Source organism: Polypterus senegalus, chromosome 11 (assembly GCF_016835505.1).
Source record: "Polypterus senegalus isolate Bchr_013 chromosome 11, ASM1683550v1, whole genome shotgun sequence".
In the NCBI taxonomy this organism is placed as follows: Eukaryota; Metazoa; Chordata; class Cladistia; order Polypteriformes; family Polypteridae; genus Polypterus; species Polypterus senegalus.
In genome coordinates, this window is record NC_053164.1 from 146501514 (window position 1) to 146520229 (window position 18716).

Genomic DNA, 18716 nt, shown 5'->3' on the forward strand with positions numbered 1-18716 from the left:
TGCTCTACAGTACACATGCTCCCTGCCTGGTGCGACAAGTACCACAACGGAGATTCATGCATCTATGGCCGACCGTGTGTGTGATGTAAAAGTGCGCATATGTTCTTTCATAGCGGAGCATGACCTGTCGTTCACAGTCTCACAACCGCTAGTTAATTTAGTGCAATCAGTTGTCAAAGACAAGAGTGCACTTTCAAGATTGTCTATGAAATGCCTCCTACTTGTGCACACATGGCATTGCTGCTTATTGGAAATCCGAATTGTCATCTAAGCTGAAAACAAAGATGTTTTCTTTAAAGACAACAGATGGAAACATGTACAGGATTCTGAATGTTCTTGTTCGGTACTATGATGAAGATGTGGGAAAAGTGGTAACCCAGCATCTAGCCTCGAGGAAACTGAATATTGCAGATGCCTTAACAATCACAAAAACATTGACAGATATTCTCCAGTCATATAGCCTGAACTGGAATCAGGTTGTTGGTAATGGTTTCACAGCCAAAAAGCAGAAAAAGTGAAAAGCACTCTAGAGACATTTGCACAAGAAAAGCACTTTTTGGAATTTAATGGTGGTGCTGTTACTTTTTTTTCCTGTTCATTTTTAAGAATTTCACAAAACATTGTTTGGTGTTATAAGATAAATAAAAACATGCACTGAAAATATGTGTGGTAGATGGTTGATTATTTGTCAAGGTATATTTTTTTTCAAAGATTACAAATAGCTTTTAAAATATGCAAACTGGCAATATTAAAGTGGTTTAATCTCCCCTTAAAACGCTATTGGTCTCGACTATTTAAATAAAGTGTTTGTTAAAGGAATATGGCTTGGCCTGAAAAAGGTTCAGTCAGAAGATTTTTTTTCACTTTAATCCCTGAAAGCACAATTGCTGTCTTAGATTTGTAGCTTTTCTGAAAGTATTTGTGTGATACTTCAGGCTTCATACATTATATAGTTTATGCCTACATTTTGTCATCTACTAATAGAATATAAAAAACATTTCTGTTTTAACAATGTGTTTACACAGATTACTATAGAAACGGAACAGACATGAAATGCGTGTGTTCCAAACAACGATCTATTATTTCCACTCTAAAACTCCACTTCACTCTCAGATAATCAATCAAGGCATGAGCTGGGAGAAGTTTGTGCACGTTCTAAGTCAGGTGGGGGGATGGAATAGCCGGCTGCTTTGCAGCCTGATTGTTATCAGCACATTTAGATGACAAAATACGCTGGTGGAGAGCTGTGAACGATTTTAAGAAGCGATTTAAGGTGGGACGGATTTACGAGTTTTTTCGTAGGCTATGGTAATTCTAGTGTTAAAAGACTCTGGTACAAAATAAGAATCAAACTCAGTTCGGCCAGCAATTTTTCAAAGAGTACAGCCACTAACATAAGAACAATTTCACCTTCTGTCTACTATAGAACATGGTGACTGTTTTAGATATCTGTGGTTTTCAGTGTGAAGAAAACATTCTTACATTTGTGCAAAATGTATTCTCAGATCATCTTTCTTTTATGCCTCCATGTTCTACTTGAAGTGTTTATTTTAATGCAAGAAATTGCATCTACTGTATTAATTCCCTTCCGAATTTTTAGCATTCAAGTCATTGAAATGGTCATAAAACCATCTCAGTTTACTTGTGTTGCATAATTTAAAGTCTTTCACGTGCGAGGGCATTTACAAGAAATGGTTCGTTTTAGGAGTATTTTAGGCACAGAACATGCGTTTGTGATGTCTTGCACATACCATACATTTGGATTATGCAAACCAAGTAATCTGAGATTTTTCATGCATGTTTTGATATTGTCTCCTGTTGTTCAACTTGGGTTGCCATTAAAGCCCATTGTATCAGGACTTTTATGATTCACTTTCTCCATGAAAACATGAGATTAAAAGTATTTGCCAGCTATCACTACAAGCAACAAATAAGTAACAGATGCAAAAATTCTAGGTTTTAGTGTAGGCTGTAGAGGAAGACAAATGGGGTAGTTGACAATGTGAAGTGCACATCCTATCACATGATGGAATCTCATAACAATGGTTTGCTTTTTTGCTTTTTTTCTTTCGTAAAACAACTTGGAAATGTTGTTTGGCAATATATGTTATGAAGGAACACATGTATGGGTGGGTGTCCTGACTGGGATTAGTACAGTTCCCTTAACTGGTGAGGCCAAGAGGCCAATATGACTGAAAAATGCAAGGAGGCACAGTTTTGGAAATATATGCCTCCCCAAACCGCTAGATCGCAGCATCCCTAAGCTTCAGGACCCATTTCTATAATGTAAGGCATCATGGGACTTTCTAAATTGGCCCTAGTGTGTGCTTGGTGTGTGGGTGTGTTTGTGTGTGTGCTGTGGTGGGTTGGCACCCTGCCCGGGATTGGTTTCTGCCTTGTGCCCTGTGTTGGCTGGGATTGGCTCCAGCAGACCCCCGTGACCCTGTGTTTAGATTCAGCGGGTTGGAAAATGGATGGATGGATGTATCATGGGACTTGTAGTGCTGTAAGGCAATGTAGCTGGCGTCCATGGGTGCCTCCTGAGGGCACTACAGGAAATTATGTTCCCTGCTTTAGGGAACTTCCGACTGACCTGGAAAAGTCCTTCCATCGGTCTATGCCCTGCCACCGGAAGTACTCCCAGGTCCAAGATAAAAGGAGTCACTCAACCTCACCCAAGTTAAGTTGGAGTCAAGAGGAAGAGGGCAGCACTTGTGGGAGGAAGAGGAGTCTGTAAAGGAGTCTAAAGGAGAAGATACTTGTCATTGTCCTTGTGTGATACTTTTCTTGTGTTCGTGTCAGTTATGTCTGAGGTTTGGGGCTCAGTAGCACTCCCTAGCATCCACACTGTAATCGAAAGATGGGGTTTGATACTCTATAACATTTTGGATTGAAAGATGAATATTTTCAGTACGTTTTAAGGCTTTTCTTTATAATGGGACCCTGTTGCAGAATGCAGAATGTTATCTTTTAATTCAGTTTTCAGACTATCAAAAAGTATTTGATTACTAAAAAAAAGCTGTGTCAAAAAAACTAAAATGTGTGATTGTGCTAAAAAGCTCATCTTAAAATATACCATATGAATCCCACAATAAAGTTGTAATAAAAAAAGACACTGTGTTGTTAACAGTAACATAATGGAAAACTAATGACTTAAGAAAAAAGTCATTAATAGGATGCTCTATTGAGCACATTCAATGTTCCCTATCCATGACAAGACAGGGTACAATTACAAACAGAAGAGAGTACAAGAAAATAATTCAATTATGTAATAGCCGTTTACTTTTTTTTACTAATGTATTTTTATCTGAATTTCACTATCCGCCTAAAACGCCACCCCACTGAAACAGCCCAGCTTAAATTGTAAACTTCGTTAAAAAATTTTTGGTCTGTTCTTGTCATCCTTTGTGATTGCACTCCGGCAGTGGAAATGGAAATCTTGGATATTGAAGCATTTATCCTATGTTAAAAAATGGTGTTAGGGTTATTGTACCCAATTGTCTATACATTTTTGGTACTCTTTATCAAAAACACAAAATTTTGTGTTCCGAAAAGCAACTGAACACATCACAGTGCTTTTGCGGTTAGCAACACTCTTCTATTAGCATGTCGCTTTGCTGCCATTGTTATAATTTAATACTTTTATCTGAAAAACAGTGTAAAACACTGAGAACAAATGGAGACATGGAAACTTGTTAACACAACAGAAGCTTGCAGCATCCCTTTTTTCTACTGTGCATGGTGGTGAATTAACACAAGTAGACCATAGATGTTTTGAAATGGTTTACGGTTTTATACAGATGGATAAGAGAATCCATAGCAACAAAATCTGTGGATAGCAAGGATTTATGGTATTTGCATATCATAATAAATAATGATGTGGTATTTTTGAGTGGGGCAGATTGATTTCAATGGTAATGCATTTTGAGGTGATGTATACTGCAAAGCCACTACATGCTTTGTTTTTCATCAGTATTACATATTTCACATGGTGAATGTATTCAGATCTTCAGTCAAAGCCTTGTTTTAGATAAAATGAATTCTGTCTAACCAAGTTAAGATGTAAGTCCCTAAAATAATTGGTTATGCCAACTTTAACATTAATATTGAAAACAGATGTTTCCTGTTGTTACAGATTTGCCACAAGCCTATTACTTGTTGAACTGCTTCAGTTCCGGTTACTACATCTCAGTGAGGTTTATGTGTTGACAAAGAGTATGGAATTCTAAAACTCTACATTTTTTTTTATTATCATTCTGATGTTGACTTGTGTATGTGCTTTATATCATTGTCTCTGAAGTTGTGCTTTAACTTCAGTTAATATATGGAAACTTCATCTGAAGCTTTCTTAAATAATCCCTTTCTCCAGTGATAGCAGGGCTCTTGTCAGTTAACAGCTTAATTTTTCATTAATCGCTTGGAAGAACATCCTAAAATTATTGAAAATCAACATGGGGCATTTCAACAAATTTCAAATGAGGACTCAAGTTCTTATTAGTGAGCAGTGGTTTTTGCCTTATTATTCTGTCACTGATTACTTTCTTTCTAATTGAGAAGTCTTAAAGAGTGACCTTAGCTGAATGAAGAAAGAAATTGAATTCATTATATAGTTCTTTGTGACTTTTGTTTTACCCCTCACTGTTGGAAAGATTTTGGAAGATTGTCAATTTCTCTGAATATTGACTTCTGTATCAGATTTAGACAGTATGGCTCAAACTGTGATTTAATGGAGGTTTAAGGCAATAGAAAATGCTTTGTCAACCATTTTAGTCTTCCAAAGTTTTAAAGCAATTTCTAGTGATCGAGGCATGATGTTGACTGTAGAAAAACAAATGTGATAGGAGGACGGAAACTTTTCACATAGATCGATGGCTTGATTACTTTGCACTCCATATGAATGATTAGGCAATAAACTCTAGTGTCATTTTTTACACTCTGTTTTGTATACTACTTAAACTTACAAAAAGATCTGACAAAATTCACTGTGAAAAATACAGACTCATTTTTTTTTTACCTCTGACAAGGATAGGTTTAAGTATATTTAATTATACAAACCTTTATTAGAGGTTGGCACTATCACAGGGCCTTTGTATCATATCTTCTGTTTACTTCAGTGTTGGCTTGAGTTTGGATTGCCCAATATATGGGATTTATGTTTTCTCATGAGGTTCACAGTGTTCCTTATCTCTTTTTCCCAGTTTACCAACATTTTGATGGGCTGATTGTTTTCTTTAAATATCCCAGCCGATCTGGCTGGCTGTGTTTTATTGTGCCTTTGCCTGAACTCATCTGTTCTTGGTTCCAACCTTATGCACATTACTGGCTGAATAGGCCTTACTGAACAATGCATGTGTAAGTCATAACTAATGGAAAATTTTCTATCCAGTAGACTACTTTGCCATGCAACAGGAAATTGTAAAAATGTACAATCAAAACATGTTCAGTCAAATACATGGGTTATATATAGAAAAGAATTATATTTATGTTCTCCTGTTTCTGAAAGCTCATTTTACTTGGAAATATATTCAATATACACAGCTTTCATTACATAGGTAAGCTAATGTACCTGAATTGTTCTGTTCTCTCCAGATGTTTCTCATGGCACTGTCATTTGCATATTTTGCTAAGGCTTTATCTGGAAGTTATATGAAAAGTACAATAACCCAGTTGGAGCGACGCTTTGATATTCCTAGTTATTTGATAGGAGTTGTTGATGGAAGCTTTGAAATTGGTAAGTGGTACTTATAAAAAATTAAATGCCTACTCTTATTCATAAATGTTAAACTTTCTAACATATGATATTTAAAACTATGTGCAGGAAATGAAAAGTATAAATAATAAGAAATTACTTAAATAAATTATATGTATACCCAATTGTGAGTTTTAGGCAGGGGTAATATTGATGACTATAGTAATTATAATACTGGCCTTTGTGTTTTATTTGATGTAATTCATTCTGAATTTTTTCCAGTTATAAATGTTGTTACGTTTTATCATTTTTCTACTTTTACTTGTTAAAATGTTTTGGACTTTTTAAAAATAGAAATTACAAAGTCAAATTTACAGATAGTAAGTTACGAATGAAAACCCCAAAATATGAAGGTATACCTCATTCCCACCCAGATAATATGAGAAAGACAGCCAGTGCCCTTAACTACATCCACATCCTACAAAAATATTTGGCTGCTGGGAAATATACCGGAATCCTTAGAAGACGTCAACATACTGAACGACTATTGCCAATCCGACAATCTGGTGAGAAGTAGTGGAGTTGGAGTGGGGCACTTAAGAAAAAAAGTGAAACAAGAAACACATGAAAAATCACTTTAAAATTAGTATGAAGGTGATATAATAAATATGATCCCATCTGCTTCTGCTCCAGGAAATTTTATAACCTCAGGTGAAGTGGTCTAGTGCAGTGCTCCGCAACCGGTGTTCCACGGCACACTGGTGTGCCCTGAGCCGATAAAGGTGTGACGCGGTCAAATAAGACAATTTTCTAACTAAATAATATTTCAACGGTCCTCCTTAGAAACACAATAATGAGAATACGTGCAATGAAATATTCGCATAGATAGCCTTTTAAAGGTTTCATAATTTTATGTGTATTTTTCAGAAATAATAAATCCCATCGCCTGGCGCCTGTCGTCTACAACGTAGGCCCTACGTAGTCGCTAGACAACTGCGTAGTATGCTGTGATAGGCAGAGCGCTCTGTGCCCTCACCTAGATTCAATTCAAGTCGACGTATTAGTCATGCTCCGTCGCATTCACTTGTCTTGCGACAGTAGTTATCATTCTTTACTATTAGTTGTGTTGCTGAATTGTGTATGGTTAACATTCTTCGTTTGATTCATATTTAGTTTTATACCCCTTTAAATATGGATACATTTTTACGTGGAAAAGATTCGTCTTCACGTACAGATGAAGAACCCAGCACAAGTGCTGCAAAAAAAACAAAGAAGATTGTGAAAAGGAAGTACAACGAAGACTATATTCGATATGGATTCTCATGGTATGGCGACGAAACGGCTCCAAAGCCACAATGCATCATTTGCAGCGATCAGCTATCATACGAGGCAATGGTACCCAGTAAACTAAATCGCCATCTAAATTCAAACCATCCCAGTTACGCCAAAAAATACAAACAATATTTTCAGAGGTGCTTAGAACAAAATCAAAAACAGAAGCAATTTATGAAATCGGCCGTTACAGTTTCTGAAAAGGCCTTAGAAGCTAGCTACCATGTTGCAAAATTAATTGCACGTCAGAAAAGACCACATACTATTGGCAAAACACTTATTAAACCAGCATGCATGGAAATTGTTCGACTTATGCTTGGGCCCAATGAAGCTAAGGAAGTGAATAAAGTTTCGTTGTCTGCCGATACTGTTAAAAGACGTATTCACGACATGTCAAGCGATATTTTAGGAACACTGATTAGAAAACTGATATTGGCTGAAAAATTTGTGCTTCAAATCAACGAATCAACCGATATTAAAAATAAAGCACAACTGATAGCTATTGTATGTTTCGTTGACGTGGACTTTATTAAAGAACATTATTTATTTTGTAAGGAGGTTCCAGAGCAAACTACCGGTGAAGAAATTTTCCGAGTAACCAATGATTTCTTCAAAATATATAATATTCAATGGAGCAATTGCATTGCTATTTGCACGGATGGCACTGCGGCAATGACAAGTAGTAAAAAAGGTTTTGTCTCTTGTGTAAAACAAAAAAATCCGATAATACAAATTACACACTGCTGCATACATCGAGAAGCATTGATGGTCAAGAATTTGCCAGAGGAACTTTTGAACACGATGAATGAATGCATTAAAATCATAAACATAATTAAATCGAGAGCCCTAAATTCACGAATCATTGGAATATTCTTTCTTTTGTGCAGAAATGGGAGCCGAATATGAATCCTTATTGTTTTATACCGAAGTTTGTTGGCTATCCCGAGGCAAAGTTTTGGCTAGATTGTTTGAGCTTCGCTACAAAGTGCGTGAGTTTCTTTTAGATCAAAATATGCCCGAACTATACCAGCACCTCAATGATGATTACTGGATAGCCAAACTTGCATACATGGCTGATATATTCGAGCATCTGAATGAACTTAATAAAAAAATGCAAGGACGGAATGAGAATATATTGACGTACTCTAATAAATTACAGGGGTTCAAAAAAAAACTCGAACTTTGGCAGGAAGAGTTGCAAAAAGGATGTTTAGAAATGTACCAAAGGACCAACCATAGTACGATTGAAAACAAGCAATTAATTGTGGATTTGGTCCAACAACATTTACGTATGCTTCAGCAGAAATTTGATCACTATTTTTATTCTATTAATACGGAACAATACGATTGGATTCGAAATCCTTTTGCAACCAATGCAATAAATTCTACGGAAGCACTGTCACTGCAAATTCGAGAGGAATTTATAGAATTAAGTAATGACGGGACGTTAAAACTTAATTTCGCCGAAGTTCCATTAGATGTTTTCTGGATTTCCATTAAGAAAGAATATCCTCGCATTTCCGACAAGGCCATCCTAACACTACTTCCATTTTCGACGACATATTCATGTGAGCAAAGTTTTTCAACTCGTGTTAATTAAAAATCATGCTTAAAAGATCTTGACCAAGAACTTCGGGTTGCGCTGTCAAATATTGAGCCGAATATAAAACTTTTGTGTTCATTGAAACAAGCGCAGGTATCACATTAATCAGTCATTATGTTATAATATTAAGATTGCATAAAAGTAAATATAGTATAGTTTTTATGTATGTATACTTATAATAAATGTATACTTATAATAAAAAATAAAAATTTATTGTAAAATTTGTGTATTAAATTAATATCTATATATCAGTGGCGTAGCTGGAGATCATGTTGCCCGGGCGGTGAAAAATTTGACGCCCCAAAACTGAAACAGCCCTTGGAGCGGACCGCCAACCCCCAAAACCCCCCCAACACCCCCGAGTCCTAGCTACGCCACTGCTATATATTTTAGCTTTTGACGTGCAGCGGAATTCTAGGAAGAACTTTGGTGTGTCGTAGGTGCGAAAAGGTTGCGGAGCACTGGTCTAGTGAATAATGAATGACCAGAGTAGCATCATCCCCAATGCTGTATAGTGGTAGATGAGTATTTTTTTTTTTTGTTCTAGTGGGCTCTTAGTAAATCAAGTTACAGAATGAAGTTTGCCAAATATGGACTATTACTGTGTTTGTTTTTATGCAAGGTGGGTTTTGAATTGAATGGGTAATTAGGAGTTCCTTTTCATTCTAAAATGCATGTTTATAGATTTGAGATGGAAACTGGCGCACCAAGTATAGAAAAACAAACTTGGATGGAAAATGTACAACCTCCACAAAGAAAGTGGCTGCAGCAGGATTTCACCTAATCATTGTGCCACCTTAACTTATCAAAATGTATTTTTTTCTATGTGCAATAATAATAATAAGTTGCTAATCAGCCCCGTATGTTTCTATTGTTCCCATTTCACAAAAGTTAAAGTTTAAATATAGTTTTATAATGATGAATAAACATAAAGAGTAAAAAGAGTGCAAATTCTTTTTTTGCTTCAGTTAGCATCAAACTATTTTTTTGAATATTAAATAACATTTTTTGTGTTTACATTACAAATTGTATTTTAAATAATTATATAAAAATGATTAAAAGAATCAATTATTATGTCTCACTAGGTAATTTACTGGTGATTGCTTTTGTAAGTTATTTCGGGGCAAAGATGCATAGACCAAAAATTATTGGAGCTGGTTGTCTTCTAATGGCCCTTGGAACATTTTTAATTGCAATGCCCCATTTTTTAATTGGCCGGTAAGTATGATTTAATTTATTGTATAATTAATTGAAGAAAATAACAAGTAGTGTAATTTTTTAATCAGACACTCTGAAAAGGCAAGGGAAACATAGGAGAAATAGACCATTTGGACATTTTTCACTTTCACAGTGTTGGCCATGTTTTATTCTGATCTGTTAATGTGTGCTGTACCTGTTATAACAATGAAGAAGAGTAATTCATTTAATGTAAAGAAACAATACTGCTAGTTCTAGGCTGTTAGCTGCACTTGGTATGTGTATAAAATAAATACTAGGCAGGTCTTACTTCACTCTCACAGCCCTTTGTAGTTATTTCTCTGATGTTCCCAGCCTTACAGTGGCTCATAATTCTTTTAACATGTCCATGGTTTAACAAAAATGTTCCTCCTACTTTGTATGAACTATCATTAAGTAGATTTTTGATCTCTACAGTATTGTACCACTATTTTGAAAAATAATTGTGCTAGAATAAATGCCTTTAATTACTCATTTTTGATAAATTAGATTATTATCTTTAAGGTTTATTTCTTTCAATTTTTTTCCTATAACTTGTGGGAAAAATATTTTTGTCCACTATATATAGTAAAATCTGTTTAATTCAGGTCAGGTCTGTTCTATTGGCTATATGAAAAACATGCAATCATAGTATTAATTATTATAGTTCGAGAGCAGAGATGCTTAGCTCCTGAATGAGGCATGAGATCCTCTGACAGAATGATTTTTAGGTTTCTATAAAATCTTACAAATGATTTTTAGGTTTCTATAAAATCTTACAAAGTAACATTTTTAACTATAGTGATAAAAAAATTAAGTTAAAAAGTCTGTTTTTTTTGGTGTAGACTACATTTCTGTTTCAGATATGTGATGAAAGTGTTGACTATCAAGGCAACGGAAGCATTGGCCCTATCAAAACTAGACTCTTCAATTTTTTAATTTGAAAATTAAATAGCAAATCTTGGTCAGGTTTTGATAAATTGTTATAAATTTCAAACCTAACTGTATTTTTTTCTTGTGGCTTCCATCCCTGCCCATAAATCCAGGCTCAATTTTAGTTACAAGAAATTTAAGATGAATGTAAAACAAATGACAACATATTCTGTAAAAGAAAATTCCACTTTTCTGAAGAAGAGCGTGTTAGATGAAAATTCTTTTAGATGAAAATTGAGAAGCCTTTTTAATAATGAAGAAAGACACTATGCGTCTATGCTGCTGGCGTTGTGAAGAGGGGGGCTGAATGCACCCCAAGGAGACACGGTCGCACCTCTAAAACACCCTCTTAAACGGTGATACAGTGGGAAACAAATACAGTTTTTTTTTTACCTCCTTTTTGCTCAATCAGCTGCTGGCTTGCTGCTGCCGTGCTGCGCGATCTGCATCTTGTGTGGTGCTTCAAACATTTAAAAGCCTGTACAGCAGCTGTCCTACTCTTTGATTTTTATTTCTGGTCTCGGCGTGGTTAAATCTCTTGGCACAAAGTCTCATCTCGTGGGATGTGAGTTCTTGATATTTTTTAGTTTATAATTTAAAAATGGAATAAAAATCTGAAAATCTAACAACATCACATTAAAGTTTGATAAATTCTGAAAAGAATGATACCAAACATATATACGTAGGTTTTAAAATAAGCCCGATTTAAAGCGTGACAAAAACCATCACATAAAATCATTGCACAAAATAGTTGCACTTTTAGGCGTAGGAATATTATATATATATAAAGTAGATTTATCTAATCTGCAGTTTTTCTACAGTCCTTAAATTACGTAAATTAATTTAATTATGTATTATTGAAAATTCCCTCACTTCTTCAGATAGTACAAATTGCACTTATTACTTAAATATATAGGGAATAACTCAAATCCAATGAAGTGCAAAAATATTTTACTTAGAAAACAGTGTACAAAACAAAAATAATTATGTAGAAAAGCTAGTGTTAGTGCTCTGCCTAGATTCCACTCCAGCCTGATATACACCATTTGACATAAGATTAAGAAGTTTTGCATTTCTAACGTCCATTACCCCTTACTCTTCTTTAATAGCATTGTTGTGCAGCATTACGCATATAGCTATAATGGTGAAGCAAGATTAAGGTGAAATTTGGATTCCACCTGAGGATATGTGAAAACAGTTGGAGCACATTTTCAGTATAGCTTGACATATGCATAGCGTTTCAACATGTTAGTGGTTTGTTGACTTGCTATGTTGTATTATTTTTTAGTCACCATCTTATTTAGTTAGAGATGTCAACAGATATGCATGAGGAGGATAAATATTATCCAGTTGTTGACCACCAACAAACTTGTGATTTCTTGCCAGTTAACCGACAGATGAAGACATACTAGGTTCTCCTAGACTAGTGTGATTGTCAGGAAGGTGGTTCTCCCTTGGTGGACTGAACACAATTTTGGGGTGGTGGTCATTCTTGGGAATTTTAGTAAGATCGTCCAAGCAACAAGCCACTTTGTTAACCACTATCATTATAGACAATCGCATTTCGTGACCCAGTGGTTGAGAAACACTGTCTAAGGAACCTTTCCCACAGTATCTGTTACAAAACCTTAGTGATTGCAGATTGCAGATCACCTGTATGTTCAATACAGCATACCATTAGAGCAGTTGTGACTGGGTGCTATGAGGTGCAGGGTATGAAAGGATATTAACTACAGCCTAATAATTTAACTTAACTTAATGTGTAAGTGTTGGGCTCATAAGGTGGTGATTAGAGATACAAACTTACAATTGAATGGATAGTCTTATGAGTATGTTTTCTTTATTGCAACCATACTGTCTCTCACCAAACATAACAAATCTTATTCTTCATAACCAATTCCAATACATAAAATGTCTCCAGGAATGTAAAATAACCACAGAACACAGATTCTTCATAACATTTCAAGAACATAGAATTATAATTAGCTTCTAAATTTTGCAATTATTAATAGTACACATAATTTACATTTAATTCAAAGTATATTAAATATTCTCATACAAATATATTAATGCAATTAATCATGAAAAATTATATAATGTTCAGTAGAAATCTTCATATTCTAAATGTTCAGATAACTGTTCTGATGTGAATTTCATGTTCTCTGTCTGGCAACTGCCATCTTGCTAAAGCTGTTAATTTACTGTATCCAAAGCCTCCATATTTTACAATTAGCAGCCTTAGCTCCTCTCTTGTGCTCATGGGTTTTTATGGGCAGATATGTCAGTGATAATTGTACTCAAAGCAACAGCTATGATTTTTTTTATTATGTGTCTTTCTTCCTTGCCATTAAGAGCTGATAATTTCAAAGACATCCTGCACTCAAAACAACATTAAGGAGTACAGCAGCCAGCCTTCTATTGGTTTTCAATTTGGTCTATTAGGTCACATCAGTCTGACAGAAACTCCATTCATTTTTACTTTTCCTTTTCACTTTCAGGCAGATTGAAAGAACTGTACACATACACACTAATTTCAGATTTAAAACATTTCATTTATAGAATTAATTTGAACATACAAGAAATTGTATATGAACCTGAAATTCAGACATTAGCATTACAGTGGTTTGTTAGAGTTGCATATTATTAACACGTATTGTTTTGTTTTAATACGTCTGGTTGAAACTAGGTCATCAAGTATGTAAATCTGTGTTATACTGCATGCATGACCTCTTATATGGTGTTTTTTTCTGAACTTCTTATCCATGTGGAGTGTATATGTGTCTAATGGTAAACAGACTAATCAGAGCTATTTATACACAGGCAGCCTAATTTATGTAGCCTATGTCCAGTGGGCTCCCATAGTACTTACATTACCTGTAATACAAATGTTCCGATCTGTCCCTTCCCAAATCAGTCATGGGTGAGCTCTCTCAAGTGCAAAGGCATATTGTGTACTGTGTATTAGGCTAATGTGTGTGTGTGTGTGTGTGTGTGTGCAAAAGGGATGACTGTGATAGTAATTAGTTATTTATCCAGATTTAGGTTTTTGCCCTAATAAGTTCCAGAACTCCTAAACCTGAAACAAGACTAATTGGTATCAATAATGGTTAAATGGATTAGCTTTATACTGACAAAATCACTGGATTTAACATCAATCACAGAGAACTAAAAAGATTACAGGAATAAATCACCAAATGTCAAGTTGCCATGTTAGGTATTTAATATCCCTGTGGCACAAGTTCTAAATAATGTGTTGTTTGTTTTGATAGTATAGTATGTTTGAACAGTGATCACAAAATTATTAACTTTTTTTGTGTGATTTAATTTGTTTTGTCCTATATTTCTAATTTAATTTACAGTCGGCACTAAAATATTCTTCCGTTTATGTTTGTAACATATCTTGACAGCAGCTTCCTCTTGTATATGATTCATAACTTGAATAGGCTTTACTTTTATTCAGTCTTTCCTCAGATGTATCTCATTATGTATCTCAACTTTGGGCTTTCTGTCAGGAAAACCACTGAACAGACTAATTCTGTTGCTTTTCACCTTGAATGTCCTCATCATTTAACGGTTGCATAAATTCTGCTTCTATACCTTTTATTTTTGTTTATATTCTTAAGCTATGCATAAAGCACATTGCTATTTTAAGATTCTAATTTATGGTATAAACACATTTTCTTTACTTCTTTTTGAACAGTGCACATCTTTTTTCTAGTATTTTTGGTTCAGTGACAATGCATTTTTTATGTCAAGAAGAAATAAATTCTGGTTTATATTCTGTACTATTCTTAGGACTTTTTAAACCATGAATGTCATTTGATATTACTCTTGACATATTGTTTGTCACATCTTTCCCTGAAGTCATATGTTTACCTTGCAAAGTGATAGATTCTCATCACTGATTTGACAAACCATAGAAAACACTTCATAATATTAAAAAATATATACTGTATATAAACTTATACAATTACATTTTCATTTCCAACAATGTCCAATTTTTTATTTATGTAATGAATGTATGCACATATACGTCCAGTTGTATTATTTTGAAACGCAAGATTTTGCTATTTCATTAGGGATTGAAATATTTTTGTATGAGATTTTGAGAATATTTACATTTTGACTATTTTATTCCTGAAATAAACTCTGACATTGACTGCAAAGCCTTTATCAGTTTGTTAGGTGCCCTCCCATGTATCAGGGCAGAATTAAAAAAGGGGATTCTCTTTCAAACATATGAGGTCAAAATACATCCCTTGGGATGCAATACACTTGCGTCAATGCTTCTTCCATTCCTGAAAACATTTCCTGTACTTGTCTTTTGTTGTTTTGTTTAGTTCCTTTGGCGTTTATTTTTCTGAATTACTTCCCCAGTTGTAAATTGCCTTCCATTCAGTAATGGACTTAATTTTATGGAAAAAAAAGATCTCAGAGAGTGACATATGGAGAATTTAGGAGTGCAAAACAACAACTACATTGTTTTGGTCAAAAACTGACTGACGATGCAATTTGCGCTGGTGCACTATCATGGTGCAGTGTATACGCAGGAGTGCTGCCATGGTGCAAATTGGAGTTTTGCATGCCCCACTATTTTTTTCCTGATGCTTTCCTACAGATGCCTCACAGTTCAGTGAAATGTTGCTGATTAAAAGTCTGTTTACTGGGAAATTCTTTATTAACAAGTTCATTAATGTCAAAAAAATGATGATCATTGTTTTGATGTTCTTTAAGACTTGATATACTTTTATTTTGGCTTGAAGAAAAAAAAAACCGCAGAAGTCATGCACATAACTGTAGAATGGGTGGGGTGAACTGAATTTAATTTGTTAAGTTTGACTTGTTTGTATGGTTTTAATAAATTTAATAAAAAAAGAATAAATGAAAGAAATAAGCTTTCAATTATCTCATCACAATGCCTCACGGTAAACTGATTAACAAGACTGCAGGCATACAATACCTAGCGGTATAGTTGATAACTACACCCTTACTCCGGTGCTATTGACCGATTCTGGGAATGTTTGGTTCCCCCCCCCACCTTGTACAGTATAAGAATCTGTAAGGGAAGCATGACAATTTTCTGCTCAGATATACAGTAGGTGGAACTTAAAAAGCCTCTATGTATAGTGTAAAATCTCCAGTATATTTATCAAGAGATATTTTTCAACAAGGGTGGCATGCTAATGAATTTTTTAGCGTTGTTGCTTCACAAAGCAATTGTTCTGGGATAGAATCATTTTAGATTAGATTTTTAGATTAGATTCAACTTTATTGTCATTACACATGTACAAGTACAAGGCAACGAAATGCAGTTTAGGTCTAACCAGAAGTGCAATTAGCAGAAAGTGCTAAAGGTATAAGTTCTAAATGCACCTAAAAGGGATATGTGCAGGGAGCGCAGTCCATATTAAATAGTGTAGTGGTAATGGGAAGAGTATAGGGGTGTGTAAGGTATGGGCAGGTGTCAGTGGGGGGCACAGTTCAATAAGGAGACAGCTCTGGGAAAGAAGCTGTTCCTCAGTCTGCTAGTTCTTGACCTTGGACACCTGAAGCGCCTACCAGAAGGCAGGAGAGAAAACAGTTTGTGAGCAGCGTGAGAGTAATCCTTAAGAATATTGTGTGCTCGACGCACACAGTGTTTCTTTTGAATGTCCTCAATGGCTGGAAGTGGAGTCCCTATAATACGCTGGACAGTTTTCACCACCCGCTGCAGTGCCTTACGCTCAGCAACAGAGCAGCTTCCGTACCAAACTGTGACACAGTTGGTTAGAATGCTTTCTATTGTGCAGCGATAGAAGTTCACCAGAGTAGTTGAAGACAGCTGATTCTTCTTAAGTGTTCTCAAGAAGAATAGGCGCTGGTGAGCCTTCTTGACCAGGCTAGAGGTGTTGGTGGACCAGGATAGGTTCTCCGAAATGTGGATCCCCAGGAACTTAAAGGATGAAACAGGCTCAACAAACATTCAGTTGATGTGAATCGGTTCATGTGAACATCTTCTTCCTTTCCTGAAGTCCACAATGAGCTCCTTGGTCTTTTTGGTGTTAAGGAGCAGATTGTTGTCCGTGCACCAAGTGGCCAGGTGCTTGATCTCCTCCCTGTAGGCAGCCTCGTCGTTGTTGCTGATGAGGCCGATCACCGTAGTATCGTCTGCAAACTTGATGATGTTGTTAGATCCATACACAGGCCTGCAATCGTGGGGGAAGAGGGAGTAAAGGAAGGGGCTCAGCACACAGCCCTGTGGTACTCCAGTGTTAAGCATGACGGTAGTGGAGCAGATGTGGCCTGACCTAACATGCTGGGGTCTGTTGGTCAAAAAGTCCATAATCCATTTACAAAGTGATGTGTTAATATCCAGATCTCTAAGTTTGGTAATTAACTTAGAGGGTAAAACAGTATTAAATGCTGAGCTAAAATCAACAAACAACAGTCTTGCATAGGTGTTTGTATTGTCCAAGTGTGTGAGTACAGAGTGCAGCGCTATGGAGACTGCATCATCTGTGCTCCTGTTGGCACGGTAAGCAAACTGGTGTGGATTTAGTAAAGGATTGAAAAGATTCCTTTAGGTGTGTCAGGACCAACTGCTCAAAGCACTTTATAATGATGGGTGTGAGTGCTACGGGGCGGTAGTCATTCAGGCACGTTGGGCTTGAGTGTTTCGGCACTGGCACAATTGAGGTAGATTTAAAGCAGGCTGGTACAGCTGCTTGGGCAAGGGACATATTAAAAATGTCCCTTGGTGAATACCCCAGCGAGCTGCTCTGCACATGACCTCAGTACGCGCCCAGGGATACCGTCTGGTCCAGCAGCCTTGTGCACGTTGATCCAGCTCAGTACGTTGTAGACGTCAGATGAGGTAAGTGTGATGGGTGAGTGGTCGGGTGAGGAGGCGATCTTGGTGACATTTTCTTTATTGTCTTTCTCAAAGTGAGCATAAAAGTCATTAAGCTCATTCAGAAAGAAGACATTAGTAGCTATAGGGGTGGGGTGACTAGGTTTGTAGTTGCTGATGGCCTAGATGCCCTGCCACATGCGCCGAGGGTCAGAGTTTGAAAAGTGCTCCTCTAGCTTTAGTTTGTAGCAGTGTTTGGCCTTTTTGATGCCCCTCTTCAGATTAGCCCTGGAAGTGCTGTAGGCCTGTGCATCACCTGATCTGAAGGCAGTGTAGTGTGCCTTCAGTAGGAGACGCACCTCCTTGTTCATCCATTTGCCCAGTTGTCATTGGCTGTGTTGAGTTTGTACAGTGAATACTTTCCCTGTTTTGTGTAGGTTTTGCTCCCGGTATTCTGATTTTCTTCACACATCCCCCAAAACATGATTACATTAATTGAAAACTCTGAATTAGACCAGTATGGATGATTTAAGTCCTACAACAGACTAGTGATCTGGTCTGAATTTGATGCTACCTGGATAGGGTTTGGGGTTGGTTCCCTGCATTCCTGAATTGTATTGTGTTTTTTCTACTCACTTTATGATATTATTGGTTGAATATTTTAGGAAAGGAAAAAGAGACATACATTCTGAAGGCCAGGCATGCAATACTGGTATCTTTCTTAGAACTGGATACATTTTGAAGTATGCATTTTAACTGGGCATCATGAAAGGCTAGAATTATTTTCAGTCATAAAATAGCTCAGTTACTGTAACAACCAGAGGACCTCTGATTAAATTTCATAAATGAATGGAAAAAAACAAATGAAATAATTTGGGGCAAAAGCATATAATTGACGTAGCTCATCTAAAGGGTCACTAGGTGTTTTATTGTTTTATCATGTATATGTTTTTTGGGACACCTCTCCTTAAAACATGAATCTCATTTCAAACGTGTGGATTCTTTTTAATATGGATTGAACAGTATAATGTTTAATTATCTGTCACTACTAGCCTATTCTAATACTTATCAAACTTCTGGGATATACAACAGTTGCAATACACTGGCACTCAGGA

At 36.1% G+C, this 18716-nt stretch overlaps 1 protein-coding gene across 3 annotated transcripts in view; it reads left to right on the top strand.

Annotated features, from left to right (window-relative positions):
* LOC120539570 (solute carrier organic anion transporter family member 1C1-like) overlaps positions 1–18716 on the top strand; it is a 118636-nt gene that overhangs the window by 43478 nt on the left and 56442 nt on the right. For all 3 annotated transcript variants that reach the window (XM_039769766.1, XM_039769767.1, XM_039769768.1), the window contains exons 3-4: positions 5590–5731; positions 9710–9842. In XM_039769766.1, coding sequence (XP_039625700.1) covers positions 5590–5731; positions 9710–9842 — 275 coding nt within the window. The remainder of the gene's footprint in view (positions 1–5589; positions 5732–9709; positions 9843–18716) is intronic.